Below are 15,424 nucleotides of genomic sequence, written 5' to 3'. Positions count from 1 at the left end.
TTTGTTCTAGACTGCACCCTATTTTTTATAATATTATTAGGATTTTTTGTTCCATTAGGATATAAATCCCCAAAACCAGCTTTGCTTTTTTTTTGGTAAAATAGATACCATGTTTTATATTTGGAAGATGTTGATTGCTTTGTTTTAGCTTTAGAGTTTGGCATGATCCATGTTGATGGCGTTTAGTAATAGACTGGTCAAGATTTTGTTGTGGTGCTTTGCATGGTTCCAACTACCAACTAATTATATAATATTTATTGTTGGTTTCTTATTCCTTGTAGTTCTTATTCTATAAAAGTGATGGTAGGGGTTCCCCTTGCTGGTCCCTTCTTCCTTGCACTCGGGATGCGTTGATGGCGTGTTGTGCCTCCCTCTTTCTCAGTGCTTCTCCAATGCTCATCTAATAATTACCGAATTATTTTCTTTCTCAGTGTTCTCTAGTGATGGAAGGGGTTCTAATGATTTTCCGGTTAAGAGGAAAGTAAACTTCCAAAAATGTGAGACCGTGATCTGCTTGTAACAAATCTCCCTTATTTGCTCCTTATTGGGAATATTTTTTCTATTTGGAGCACTGGACCAAGAGCACATGGAGGGAGCTCTTCTCCACCGTGCCGGCGACAGGAACAAGGAAAATCCATTCCATGGTGCCAGCAATGAACAAGGTAAACACAAGCTATCGGCAACTTATAGATTCCATATTTCTGTAGTGTTGATCTAGGGTTTATGTGAGTGAATCTTACTGTTCTTTGGGCTGTATATAAAAATACTGCTCAGTTGACAGTAGTTGCTATTGTTTTATTGTTGTGAAAGTCTCATGGTCCAGTAGAACGCCCTTTTCAGAGAGAATACTCCACATCTATTGATTGCGATTTAGTTTTTGGTATTGATTTTTATTTGGTATGACTAGATAAAGATAGTGAGATCATTTATGTTTTGGTACTGAGATAGTTAAGTTTTTTTATCTATGAAAAGAAAATACACTTGTACATGGTTGTTGTATTGCATGATATCCTATAGTACTGCTGTTCAGTGATATTAAACACAATTTGCAAGAACAAAGATAATTGTGGTACTCCGTATTTTGATAATAATAGGGACTCACTAATTACTAGGAAAAAAGGATCAAGTGCAGGCTTAATTTCCTCTTATGTGACAGGCCAGTTTTGGGCATTCATTTCATGCCCCAAGTCTTGCGAGTTATACCCATGTCGAGATTTGCTATGGTTTATTATGTCTTTGTTTCATGTTTATTTCAGGTTTGCTTTGTGGCCTCAAATCCAATGTATCCTTGATTCTGTATTTATTAAATAAATGCCTGCATTCTGCGCTGAGTTCTGTAACATAGAAGTTTGGCGTGCTCCTTTTCATCTCCAGCTAACTGGTCCACTATTTCACTGGTTTATAAAAAGGAAAATATTGTTCTTTTCGTAGCTCAGTGGTAATTATTGCCCTACTGGATGCTGATTCTTAAATTGCCTAATTAACAAGCAACGGTTAAATGTAGATGGTTATCCTTTGCCACTCTTTAGTAATATATCTGATTTAATTTTCCATATCCTGTTAATGACAAAGATGTGTATGTGTGTGGACGTGTGTGTGTGTGCGACTGGATTAGGATTTAAAGGTTGGGTCTCCTCTGATTTAGTTACATGCATATCTTCCACTATGTGATCTTCCCCCGTCCTACGGACCATATAGAATGTGTGCTCGCCCTCTATGAAAGATCAAACATTTACTTCCTCCTCCTATTCTAATGCCGACGCTTTGCTTTTGTTATTGCAGAATCGACTCGCAATGTTGAGCAGATCACCATGTTAAAATACGAGCATTTAGAGAAGTGTGTGCTCGCCAAGGACCCAATTGGTTTCTGAAGAGTTGGCTGCATATCGTTGCTGTCCGATGCACAAACAAGTATACATGAGGTCTGCCCCTGGTTTTACCTTGGTCTTGTAGTTAGCAAATCAAAAGTTTTTGGACTGTTCGATTTTAATTACATTTAGTTAGTCTTTCATCCATACATGTCTTTGGGATACCATGATGTTAGGAGCCCCTTAATTTCCACATCCTTTTGGGTGTGAGCATCGTTGATTGCTAATAGCAAAGAAATTCGAAAAATATGAAGAATATAGAAGTAACTTATTTTTTTTGACATGGCTTGATTTAATTTTTTGTGTACATGTTCTGTGATGAGATAGTCATGTCTACCAGGTCCAGTATTATATTTTTTTAACTCAGCACCAACAATCCCAATTTAAATGAAATATAGATACACACAATATTTGTAAGCTACGTTATTTAGACAACGGGATAATTAGAGGTGGTCATAGATATCTTGGTCAAACCAGATAGATAAAGAACACACATGAATCCAGGCTTGTGCTCTGTTTTGTATTTCTCATCTACGACCAGAGTCTGTATATATGTTGTAAGCTAGAACAGATTTGTGTGTACGACCAGAGTCTGTGTGTATGTGTCGTAAGCTAGAACGGTTTTTACCTACCAAAACCTATCTGTGTGTACGACGGCGGCGGGGCATGGAGGCGGGCATGGGTTAGTTTTTGGAGGGAGAGAGAGAGAGAGAGGCGAGGCAGGAGGAAGAGGAGAGGGGGCGGTGGGAGTCTAGGAGGAGTTGGCGGCTAAGTAGACAGATGATATGAAATGCATCAATAGAATTTCCTACTAACCTAAACCATGTTTACTACTAACTGATCATTACCTGTTTGACCACATAGTTGGGACCGGCATCCCCACATAGTTGTTCAAGGAATTACTACTTCATTTCTGCCCTTGGCTTTCTTTTTCTTGGATATTGTAGCCTCACTAGGATGGATTAAGAGTGTCATTTGCTCCCTTTCCCTAATCAAATAGGACTTCCAAAATAATGAGACTTGCACTCATTTTTATTTGTTTATCTCTTTAGTTTCTGATTACAACTTATGTTTCACAAATATATGCAGGTTTCTACTCTGTTTTAGTGGTCCTTAGTTGATCTCTTTGATTTCTGATTACAACCTATCTCTGTGATTATAAGTGATTTTGGTGTTGTTTGTAGTTGGCACTTCTCATTTCAGACATCAGTAGTGATCCTGGTATTCAACCATGAGAGTTTAGTGAGAACAACCAAAGGAGGAATGAGCTCAAGACATGTTTAACAGCTTCTACTAAGTAAGTCCCCCTAAACCTTCAAATCCAAATAAAACAAAATTTCAAGAGTATGTTCTCCACATATGAAATTGATAAATGCTGACATGCTTGCTGCATCTCATCAGATTGCGGGTCCAGAAGTTAAAGGACACGCTTGTGGATCATGGACAACCTCGGCCTGGTACGGGGGCTCGAGTTTGAGCTCTTTATTGGCTTTAGGTGCAAACATGGAACTTCAGTTCACCTAGAACGAATCGGATCCTTGTGTCAATTATTGTAGCGATTGGAGGCCCATTGCGTGTGACCATGATGTAGGCATTCACTCTAGGATCTGAGAATAATTTGTTGATCCTGTTTGGAAGATAGTGGTTAAATAGTGATTTTAACCACTTATTTATATTCTTTTTCTTTTGTTGTGTTATGTATGGAGATGCAGATAGTGGTTTTAGTTTTGGTAGTTTGAACTGCTATTGATTATGTTATTGCAAGTGGTCCTTGCTCAGCACGGTGACCTCAAGGATGCCTCTTGAAAATTAGCATCCTTATTATGATATTGAGGCGATGTAAACTTGAATTCTGAATCAACTTTGTGCTCTTGGCGAAATGTGTACCGAGTTTATTTCTTCTGGATTTGGTGGTTTGGATCAAGGCTCTTGTATTTTATAGGGCAATGCATTATATCATTGATGTTTTGCATATATGATTGCAACCTGTGCTAAACTTGCCTTTCTACTACCGCTTGGCCAAGTCGTTGGGACCGGCACCCTCGCGCCAAGGCGCGCTGCCGTTCTAGTAGTTATATGGTGGACCTCCATGCTCACCCACAGTGGGGGGGATTGTGTTGTTCAGGTCGATTTTAAATTGATGTTCGATTTTTTTTCATACATTTCTCGGATAACATCTCCCAAGGTACTTCATAACTTAAATATGATTTCTTTTCACTTTTAAATTGCAGGCACTTTTAAATATACTTGCAGTTCCAGTTTGAATTATATCCCTTCAATATTTATAACTTCATCTTAATGCCTAAAAATAGCAAACCAATCCAGAGCGACGCTTAATTTTGATATGGACTTTTAAAATTTGTATTTTCATTTTTACAAAAAAATCAGGAGCCTTCTATTTTCTATACATATGTACTTTGTATATGGTGCCTTAACTCCCTATTTCAAAAAAAAAAACTCGGAGTATTACATAACAAGATCCAAAATGAACGCATATAAGTATATAATAGTGAGAATGGCGTTTTGGAGGCCGAGCTCCATGGAGCCCTTTATTAAAAAAAAACAAATTCAAATTTTTATGTTTCAAAAAATTCTGAAAAAAATATGCGTATATGTAAGGATGTAACCCACATGTGTATAAAAGTTCATGATGAAATACCTTAAATTGCGACCTGTACAAAAAAGACAAATTCATGGCCTGAGAGAATGAATAGTATCATGTGTTAAACAGCCTCAGATTTGTCTTTTTTGCACAGCCCTCATTTCAACGTATTTTGTCCTGAAAATTTACACACATGTGTGTTATGCCTTCATGTATATTGTGTTTTTTTCAGAATTTTTTGAAACATAAAAATATGAATTTTGATGAAATTTTAATTTTGAATTTGGAGGCCTCATTGGAGCTCGGTCACCAAAAGGAATTTCCGTATAATAGTATAATATCAAGTTGGAATACAAATTTAAGTTGAAATGATGAAGCCATAGTGAGTTTGACTTCAAACCTCATAATTCCACTTTGAAACATATGATGCTTACCCGGAGATGCTTCGGTTGCTCGACAATGTACAACCCAAGTTTTGTGAAATTGATTCCAATTTTAAACACAACCCCTTGAGGTCATATCATGGTGCCATGCCAAATTTCATTTTTCGTATTCATTCACCTTTCTAGAATTAAATAAAACAAATAAGTGCAACTAAGAGTTAGAATTTTACCAACTAAAACTTTTGAATTTTCCATACATCTCTTGGATTACACCTACGGTACTTAAGAATTTGAATATTACCTTTCTTCCAAATTGTAGGCATTGTTTTAATATACTTGTAGTTCAAATTTTAATTATATATCAACCATAAAAATCACTCAATGCCTAAAAATTAGCAAACCAATGCAAAAAATGCATTATTTTGACATGAACTCCTTCTGTGTCAATTTTTCAAAAAAGAAGGACCTTAAGCCTAGCTCAAACACTAAAATCTAAGAAGTTCTACGAGTGAGCGGTATGTGGTGCTTGTCTTTTTTTTTTGAGAAGTATGTGGTGCTTGGCACTGGTAAAGATTTACCAATGACGAGTTACGCTTGTTATATACTGCCCGCACGGGACTTGATTTTTTTCCCAAATCACTTGTCCTAATCCCCAATCGAGCATGCTGACTTTGGTGCCGCCTACCGCCTACCGCCACCAGCACCGCACACCATATCTGCCTCCGCGTGCCCCCCGCACATGGCATGGTCTCCATGCTCACTACTGAATCATGTGTCCCTCTCCCTCCTTGGTCTCCACCCCCGTTGTCACTGCTCACCTCCGACGTCGGTTGATGCCTCGTCCCCAAGTCCAACCCGCCTTTGCCTCCTCGACCTCTTCTACTCCAACTTTGCCTCCTATTTCTCATGTCGGATGACACCACACTTCTTTGCCTCGTCAACGGACGCTCTCAGTGAGCGTTCCTCATCTACTTCTCATGCTTGCCGTGCTTAGGAGGTTCATGCATAGGTGCTTGTGTTGTGACATCATCGTGGATGAATGAGTAACATATCTGATATATTTATGTGTTTTTATGAATAACACCAGAATTGAGATGAATAATTGTGCGGCATCATGGATTAATATGCTTGTGGTATTGATATGTTTTAAATGAACCCATAAGATTATTAGCTTTCATGATTTAATATAACTAAATAAGTAAGTATGTGTAGTTTTATGATTTATTTGGACTAAAAAATTGATGAAGTGCCAAGTGTTAGTTGTTGTTTTGTGTTTTTGGCTTCAGGAAAAACAAAAGTTTAAAATAGCGAGCTATGCCAAAGGCATCAAACTCAAAATAAGTTAAATAGCGCTAGAACTCCGCTAAATGGCACTATATCCAACTAAAACAACTTAATTATACATAGGTGACATTTAGCGGGGCCTTGCAAAACACTACAAAGTTGCTATAGCTTACTATTTGAAAATTTAGGAAAAAATGGGTATTTTCCCTTCAAGTGAAAAATCCTCAAATAATGCGAGAGAAGTTTGTACATAAAAAGATAACTGAAGCTAGAAGAGAAAACCTAGTGGGGTTCACAGCTCTTAGGCGGCGCTGTGGGGCATCAGGTCTCCTCTCCGGTGCTCTTGAACTCGTCCTAATAGTATACCTTTTGCGAGATATAACTTAACTTTTGCAAATAAATTCGTAGTCAAACTTTGATTCAAAATAAGAGGGTGTCTTGCATTGCAAGTTTGCAATGTTGTAATTTGGAGGGGAAAACGTGGAGTGGTGGTGTAATTGCTATTTTTTATGTGTGATGGAGGTGCGAGCAACCGAGAGATTTCTATGGTTGTCGAATTGAGTATTTTTTAACACAGTGCAGACAAATATGCTCATACATACATAGACATGTAGACGCTATCCCCATGAGCATCTCCAAGAGACCGAGTCGACACATCATCTTGTGATTGACGAAGTCGACATAGATGTTTTCTTAATCTATGGAAATGTCCCCTCCAACTGAACGCACATTACCCAAATCCAGAAAAATGGGACCACCAATGTCAAGTTTAAGACATAAACCTTGGTGGGCCGGCAACACCATTATTTTCCTAACCATTCAACCATAGGTTGAAATTCATTATTGAGCGAAGGATGTGGAACAGAGCTTACATAATATGACGCGGTAGCTTAGGGTTCATAACACATGTGACCCACTGGTGAGATAATTAGATAGGATTTGAACGTACCTATTGACACAAAATTATACACATGCCCTACTCATGATTAATCGGATAGGATTTGGATACTTCCCATAGCATGAAAATGTGCCCATACCCAATCGATGTGGGTCAGGTTTAAATATATCCATGTCTATGGATAAAATTGACATCCTTATATGGAAATGTGGCTCTGAGTGCAGTAAAAGGCGGCGCAGCTCGCGGCAACAATCGGTAGAAATGTTCTTCCTTCTGAGCTGAGTTGACACGGGGAAAGTGAGAAGCGAAATGCCTCGACCGATGACGATCGTTGATTCGGTGACAAGTGACCATGCAGGTGCGCGCGGGGGACGGCAACCGGGGGTTAGAGCATCTCCAGCCGCGCCCCCAACAGCCCCCCCCCCCGGCGACTTTTTCGGACCCAGCGCCGAAAAAACGCCCCAGTCGCGCCCCCAGGACGCTGAAATCCGCCAGCTCGGCCCGTTTTTGGGCCTGGCGATCACAGGCAGAACCCGACGCACTGGGGAGGGGGGCGCTCGGGGGCTCCGGCGCAAGGGAAAAACATGTCTGGCCCACACCGTCAGGAGAAAAGTCAAGTCTTTCTTCCATATTCGCCTCCCACCCCCCGTGCGCTCGGCCGCCAACCGGCTGATCCCGGCGCCGCCCACCGCACGCCACCGCTAGATAGCACGTCCCCGCCGGAAAAAGAGCAGAGGTTTTGCCGAGGCAGCCCCTCCACCACCAGTTAGGCGATTTTTCCGGCGTTTTCGGTCGCGGAGGGGCAGTGTTGCTGCGGGTACGCGCCCACCGCGCCTGCAAGGTGTTCGGCGATTTGCCTGCCTCGACAATGGACTCGGACCACGAGGAAGCGTTCGCCGCGCTGCTGGAGGCGGAAGCCGAGGCCGACGTCCAGGAAGAGGAACATCTCATGGTCCTCGCCGCCCTCGCCGGCCTGCTGGCGAGCAATGAAAAGCCGCGATGAGGTGGGCGGATGAAAGCAAAGAATCGGTATCGTCTCGAAGGCTACTGCATGGCGACAAACATTTCGGCGCCGTTATCGGATGAGCCGAAAGCTTTTCCTCAGGATTGTGAATTTCATCTGGGAGTTCGACAACTACTTCAGGTGCAAGAAGGATTGCATCGACAAACTTGGATTCACCTCAATCCAGAAGTGCACGACAACGATGAGGGTGCTTGCATACGTAGCTCCTGGTGATTCACTCGACGATTATGGGTGCATGGCTGAGTCTACCACCATTGAGTGTTTCTACAAGTTCTGACGGGCAGTGGTGGCAGTGTTTGGACCGTAATACTTGCGAACACCCAATCCGGAAGACACTGCTCGGATCCTAGCACAGAATGCAGCAAGAGGATTTCCTGGGATGCTTGGAAGCATCGACTACATGCATTGGAAATGGAAGAAGTGCCCATTTGCTTGGCAGGGGATGTACAAAGGTGCCAAAGGCTGTTGCAGTGCGGTACTTGAGGCGGTGGCCACACATGACCTCTGGATTTGGCACTCCTTCTTTGGTATGCCAGGAACTCACAATGACATCAACGTGCTGCAGTGCTCCCCTGTCTTTGCCAAGCTTGTTGATGGTCATTCTCCTTTGATGAACTTCGAGGTCAATGTGCGGCACTACAACAAGGGGTACTACCTAGCTGGTGGCATCTATCCGAGATGGTCTACATTTGTGAAGATTATGTTAAACGTTGTGTCAGGAGGCAAGAAGTCCCACTTTACCAAGGTGCAGGAGGCTTGCAGGAAGGTTGTTGAGCGGGCATTTGGTGTGCTCCAATCTCAATTTGCTGTTGTCCGGTACCCTGCTCAGACCTGGTCGAAAGATCAATTGTGGGAGATCATGACTTGCTGTGTCATCTTGCACGACATGATCATCGAGAGCGAGCAGGAAGAGCCAGTGTTTGACACTGAACCATACTACAGGTAGGGTCCTCTAGCCGAAGTTGATCACCAGCTACCGGCAACCTGGACTGCCTACCTCAATATGCGTCAGGAGCTCTGAGACCCACAGGTGCATCAGCAACTGCAGCAGGATCTGGTGGAGCACCTATGGAGGATCAAGGGCGACGCCTAGCTCGACGTGTGATGACATATGAGTTTTTATTTGTTGAACTATATATGATTTGTATTGAACTATTTGTTGTTGCACTATTTTGTTGAATTATTTGATTTTCTGTGATGAACTATGGGATAAAAAAATTATTTATGATGAAAATTCAACGCCGAACCACACCGAATATGGGCCGTTTCTCGCCGATATCGAGCCATTTTTTTATTTATCTGGGCTGAAAAGCGGCCGCGGCCGATATCGCCGCCTGGGGGCGATCTGATGGCGACAAATGGATGCCCAACCGTCCCTGGCATCGATTATATCGCCGGCTCGCTTCCAGATGGCGATTTTTATGCCTCCTGGGAGGCTTTGTTTTTCGAAAAGGGGGGTCTCCCCGGCCTCTGCATCAGAGCGATGCATACGGCCATCTTATTAAACAAATAATCAAAAGTGCCAACAAGGTTCCACAGTTTCCAGCTAAACAAAAAGAAAAAGAAAAATGCAGCTCACACAGAGCGACAGACGGCTAGATACACAAACTAGCCCGAAAAAGATGCCACAACCGGCTGGCTAACAATAGATAGGGAAACTAATTGCCTATCCTATTACATGACCGCCATCCAAACCGGTTGAAGATATCCCGAGCTACCATCTCCCAACGGATAGATCCAGTAACCAAATGTTCCCTGGCCTCCATCGAAGTGAGTAGCGACCACGAACGGATCAGTGCCGTAGCTCGGAAAATAACCTGCAGAAAATGAATCCGTAACGTTCTGTTAAAAATCAAATCATTTCTGCAATTCCAGATAATCCATAACAAAACGCAAACTCTACCTCCTGGGAGGCTAACGGTTGGAGATGCTCTTACTCCGGAGACTGGAGACAGGGATGGATCAGGGTCAGAAAGTCTGACTCGCAACAACCCCCTGTTGATTGCCACTGACAACCATGTTTTTGTTGTTTCGCTGGCGCCATATCTTCCGCAATCGAATATTTAAAGTGCAAGGAGACAGGCCGGGCCCAATATCTGCACTTGATTTGCTCACTGATCGATCAGTACAGTAGCCAATGAGAATCCCTTCTCTGTGCCAACGTGCTATTATTGGCAACAAGTCGTCGATCGAGAAGAGAAACGAAACAAAAGGAGAACTATTTGAGAGAGACCGGAGCCAGGGTAGGTACACCGCGGTCAGAAGCTTCCCTTTTCTGACGATGAATCATGCTATGCGCTAGCAAACGTTAGTAGCAGATGTCTCTTCAGCGAGTACAGAAGTACAGATAAACCGGCGGCCACCCAACGGCTGCGTTGCAGATCGAGGAGAATCAGCAAGTTCGGTTGAAATGACAACACACCTCGCAGTCGCCCAAGCCCAACCATGCGGTGTGCACGCCCGGAACTTCATATGATTGACGACTAGAGGTGTGCACGAATATTATGAACGCGCCGTTTCCAAGCGCAATACTCCATCGAGATACACCTCCCCATTGTCTCTGTTCGTCGGTCCCATTTCCTTAGCAGCCAGCAGTGGCCTTGACTCTGACCTTGCTCCCATCTCCATTTTCATCACAAGCTAGCTCATCCCGACGCAAGTAATACACTATATGTTTAATAAACTCTCTGCCTTGCCTCGTGTGTCCATTTGCATATGCATGCAATGACGACATGCATAACTTAATTAGATCCATGCCTGCGTCCGTGATGCCCTATATAAAGGACTGCATATGCCTCACTACTCACTCATCCATCACAGCTTAGCAGCAATCACCAGTGCCTTAGACACTCTCGATCAGCAAACTCTAGCTCATCAGCCCTAGCTAAGCTTGTTGCATTTGTTGCCTAGCAAGCAATGGAGTACGCAAAAACCATAGCTGGCCTGTTCGCCATGCTGCTCCTTGGTCCGGCTCTGGCCACCGACTCTGACCCTCTCCAGGACTTTTGTGTCGCTGACCTGGACGGCAAGGCGGTCTCGGTGAACGGGCACCCATGCAAGCCCATGTCGGAGGCCGGCGACGACTTCCTCTTCTCGTCCAAGCTGGCCAAGGCCGGCAACACGTCCACCCCGAACGGCTCGGCCGTGACGGAGCTTGACGTGGCTGAGTGGCCCGGTACCAACACGCTGGGCGTGTCGATGAACCGTGTGGACTTCGCGCCGGGGGGCACCAACCCGCCACACATCCACCCCCGTGCCACCGAGATCGGCATCATGATGAAAGGTGAGCTCCTCGTTGGAATCCTTGGCAGCCTTGACTCGGGGAACAAGCTCTACTCCAGGGTGGTGCGCGCTGGGGAGACGTTCCTCATCCCGCGCGGCCTCATGCACTTCCAGTTCAACGTCGGTAAGACCGATGCTTCCATGGTCGTCTCCTTCAACAGCCAAAACCCCGGCATCGTCTTTGTGCCGCTCACGCTTTTCGGCTCCAACCCGCCCATCCCAACGCCGGTGCTCACCAAGGCACTCCGGGTGGAGGCCAGGGTCGTGGAACTTCTCAAGTCCAAGTTCTCCGCTGGGTTTTAATTCCTGGGAGCCTTCCCTGAAATGATCAAAATATAATTCAATGTATATGTTTGCTAGCAAAATTTAATTATTCTCAGCAGAAGACGTGCATTCAAGCTTCTGGTTAATCTCACATGCAGTTCTAATAATATTGAATAAGTTAGTCTCATGGTTTAGCCTTCAGATCCAGTATGGGGAATTGTATGTACTACTTTTTATTGTCATCTTTGTTCTTTTCATTGAATGGAATATATGATTAGCGTTTTCGTATATTTGTCCCATTACCTTCATAAGTCAAACATGTTCTAAAGTTTACGTCATGATGGCATGGTGAGCAATCTCGAAATCATTCAGAAAATATGCTCTCAAAATTACGTGAATACATTGTGAGAATGCAAAATGTTCCATGTATTGTAGCAATCTCAAGAATGTGCAAAACAACATGAGTGGTTTTTCTACCATGCACAGAATATCCTGTACATGGATCCACCGTCCGTAGTTGCTTTAAGATTTATGCTATTTTTTTGTTGTACTAAAAAATCATCTTGTTTCATTCATTTTTTCCTTGTTGCGAAGTGTATCATCATATTTCGGTCAAGTGGCTCGCCACTTAGTTGTATGGTGGACCTCCATGCTCACCCGCAAAGGGGGGATTGTGCTGTTCAAGGCGGTTCTCTCGGCCATGACTATTTATGACATGCTTTCTCTATATGGATCTGCTGCAATATGCAATGGGTCTTCTAGTGTCAACAAAATCATTAGAGCGTTACTTTTGCGTGGATCTGAAGAAGCCAAGGGCAGCCATCCCCGTGGTCTGGGAGCAAGTGTGTCGACTGACCGAGTTTGGCGGGGTCAGTATACACAATCTTCAGTTGCTTAATCGTGCTCTTCGTCCCTGATGGCTCTGGATGGAGGGAGTGGGTTCGGTCAGATCTTGATCCGAGGTGAATGTAACTACTTCAGTGCAAACTCGTGACTTGTTTCTCGCTGCTACGCGATGTGAATTTGGCAATGGGCAGAGGTCCAGTTTCTGGCACGATAGGTGGCTACTTGGCCGCAACTCGGCATCTATGGCTCCTCATATGCGATTGTTGGTCCATGCACGAGGGTCCAAATCCAAAACTATGGCGAAGGCGAGACTGGATAATAGATGGGTTCGTGACATTCATGGAACTTTGTCCGTGTAGGCAATTGTGGAATATCTCAGCCAGTGGGCCGCAATTCAGAACATGTCGACATTTACTTCAGAGGTGGATAAATTCTCATGCCATCTCACTGTGGATGGATGATAGTTGCTGAGCTTAGCATACATGGGCTTTGTTTTTGGTTCTCTAATCACTATAGGCAGACAATGCAAATTCCCTGTGCAAGAACATCGCTCCACCCAAGGAGAAATGCTTTTGTTGGTTGGTCATGCATGACAGATTTTGCCCTGCAGACGGGCTGGCAAAGAGAGTCTACTCTTTGCGGCCAAGCCATGAGACTAGAGCTCAGTTGCTCATTGTTGTCCTTTTTCTCACGAGGTTTGGTTTAGGCTTCTGGGTTTTAGGGCCATCGGGTCTTTCATCTCTTCTACTCTTGACTTGGTCTGTGCATGGTGGTCCTCTGTTTTTGACATAGAAAGTAAATTGTGGCAGTTTCTATTGCGGGCATGAGGAAAATCTGGCCTGAAAGGAGCTCTAGAGTCTTTGATAGCATTACCTCCTCTGCTTCTAGAGTTGCCGATCTGGACATTGAGGAGATGAAGGGCCTGTTCGGAAACACTCCGGCTCCCAACTCCGTGGAGCTGAAGTGGCGGAGCGGAGCGGAGCGCAGTTCATTTTGGTGGAGCTGCCATTCTGCCGCTTCGCATTCCAGCGCCGAGCGGAGCGGAGTAGCTGGAGTGGTCCGTTGCCGAACAGGCACAAAATTGTGGGAAATGCCTAGACTCAAGGCAGGTAGGGGAGGAGCAGTTTTTGGTGGTCGGTATTCGAGTTCATTCAATTCCTATTCTTGTAAATCATGCTGCTTTCAAATATTAATGAAAATGAGGGGCATTTTAGGTTGCCCGTTCATAAATTTTTTTAACAAGGTGTACTATTTTGAAGTCGCCAAACCAACGAGTCAATCGTATGTATACATAATTAGAGCAATTCCAACATGGTCCTCAGCACAGTAAAGTAATATAAGACTTCTCCAACTACAAACTTTTTAGTTTTCCATACATATCTTAGATAACACCTACCATGCAAGGTACTTTAGAATTTAAATATGATTTTCTTCCAAATTGTAGGCATTGTTTTAATATACTAGTTGTTCAAATTTAAATCATATCCATTAAATACCCTAATAATCATTTACTGCCTAAAAATTAACAAATGAATTGCGAGAAATGCATAATTTCGTAATGTTGGAAGTTAAATTTAGAAAAAGGTTTGGAGCCTTCGGTATCGATGTAGAAAAAATTGGACCTTAACCATAGCTCAAACCCTAAAATCTAAAATGTTATACCATTGGGCAGCATACGTGCTTGTCTTTTTTTTACAAGAAGTATATGTGGTGCTTGTCACTGGTAAACACTTATCATGATGAGTAGCCTAAAATCAGGCCGACTGGTGGGCTAAACGTGCCAGTGGGCTGACCCGTTTCCTTGTTGTGCCGTGCCTGGGCCAGGAGTGCGGCACGAGTGACGGCCCGTGTATTAGGCGTACCTGGGCCATGGCGCGCCGGCCTGTCTGGCCAGGTTTCTCATTTCAATGGGCCTTTCTGATCGCACGTGGCCTTCTCCCTGTCTCTAAAAAAAAGCTCTTCCATTCCCAGTCGTCAGATACAGTGTGCCGGCGCGTGGCGAGTGGCCGACGTACGCGTCGTCGCCTCCTTCCACATCCGCGGCGAGCCGCCAACAAGGTACCGCTCTTCCCGCCGCACAGCTCTTGCTTCTCGTTTGATGTCTGATCTGTTATGTATGTGTTTCTATGTGTGTGCCGAATCTTGCCCTAGAGTACTGATGAAATTGTTAGTCGGACCTTCTCTGATGCGTTTACTGTTGACTAAAGCTGATTCTAAAGCCCTAGATGAATTTTTATCACTGTCGCGTCCTTCTTGATTGATCTAGTTTCCAATCTGAGTATAAACTTTCTCCGACGGTCTCTACTCTAAACATTGGACTGAAAACTTAATCTGTGAGAATGTACTCTGCGAGTTGTATACAAGAACACTGATTCATCACATATTTTTATATGAAGTAAATATGACACTCAAAATGCGACTACTATTTTTTGTTTACTTGCAAGTGAAGATGTCTCGTTGTGCTTCAGGTGGCATCAAGCAACGGCAATTCAGTTATTCATGGGAGTCATTAACCAGTGATGACTATCATTTATACTTGTTGAACTGAAACATCAAATTTAGCTTTTGGTTTCTGGATTCCCATAATGTCTATTCACCAGAGTTTCTAGCACCCGGCCCAACTTGTATTTCAGAAACTTGTGCGTCCCTTCATTTCGCATTTAGCATTGTTGCATTTCAGGATTCACAGAGTTAATACATCGTTTTCTATTTGCTGCATATGTTCATGTTTCAGTGATCCACGACCCATTTTAGATAGGACTCATTTTATCTCAGGGTCATCCTGGATTTATTTCAGTGGCCCCCGTATAGTAATCTTGTTTGGAACATAATTCGAGATTAAACTTCCTTGTTTCAGGAAAACAAAAAAAGGATGGAATTGAAATTTGATGCACCGCGGAAAAGCGAGTTACTTGCCCTGAGCAAATATAACGTTAATGGTAAGGATAAAGCAATTATAGTAAGAAATGATTA

The 15,424-nt window shown here is 43.5% G+C and overlaps 1 protein-coding gene across 1 annotated transcript; it reads left to right on the top strand.

Annotated features, from left to right (window-relative positions):
• The first annotated feature begins 10,835 nt into the window (after window positions 1–10,835).
• LOC123087210 (oxalate oxidase GF-2.8-like) lies at window positions 10,836–11,893 on the top strand. Its single transcript, XM_044509164.1, has one exon. The coding sequence runs from the start codon at window positions 10,976–10,978 to the stop codon at window positions 11,642–11,644; it is 669 nt and encodes a 222-aa protein (XP_044365099.1). The 5' UTR covers window positions 10,836–10,975; the 3' UTR covers window positions 11,645–11,893.
• Window positions 11,894–15,424: the final 3,531 nt, after the last annotated feature.

Source organism: Triticum aestivum, chromosome 4A (assembly GCF_018294505.1).
Source record: "Triticum aestivum cultivar Chinese Spring chromosome 4A, IWGSC CS RefSeq v2.1, whole genome shotgun sequence".
Taxonomy (NCBI): Eukaryota; Viridiplantae; Streptophyta; class Magnoliopsida; order Poales; family Poaceae; genus Triticum; species Triticum aestivum.
The sequence above is the reverse complement of the archived record's forward strand: the minus strand, read 5'-3'. Positions and strand labels throughout refer to the sequence as shown.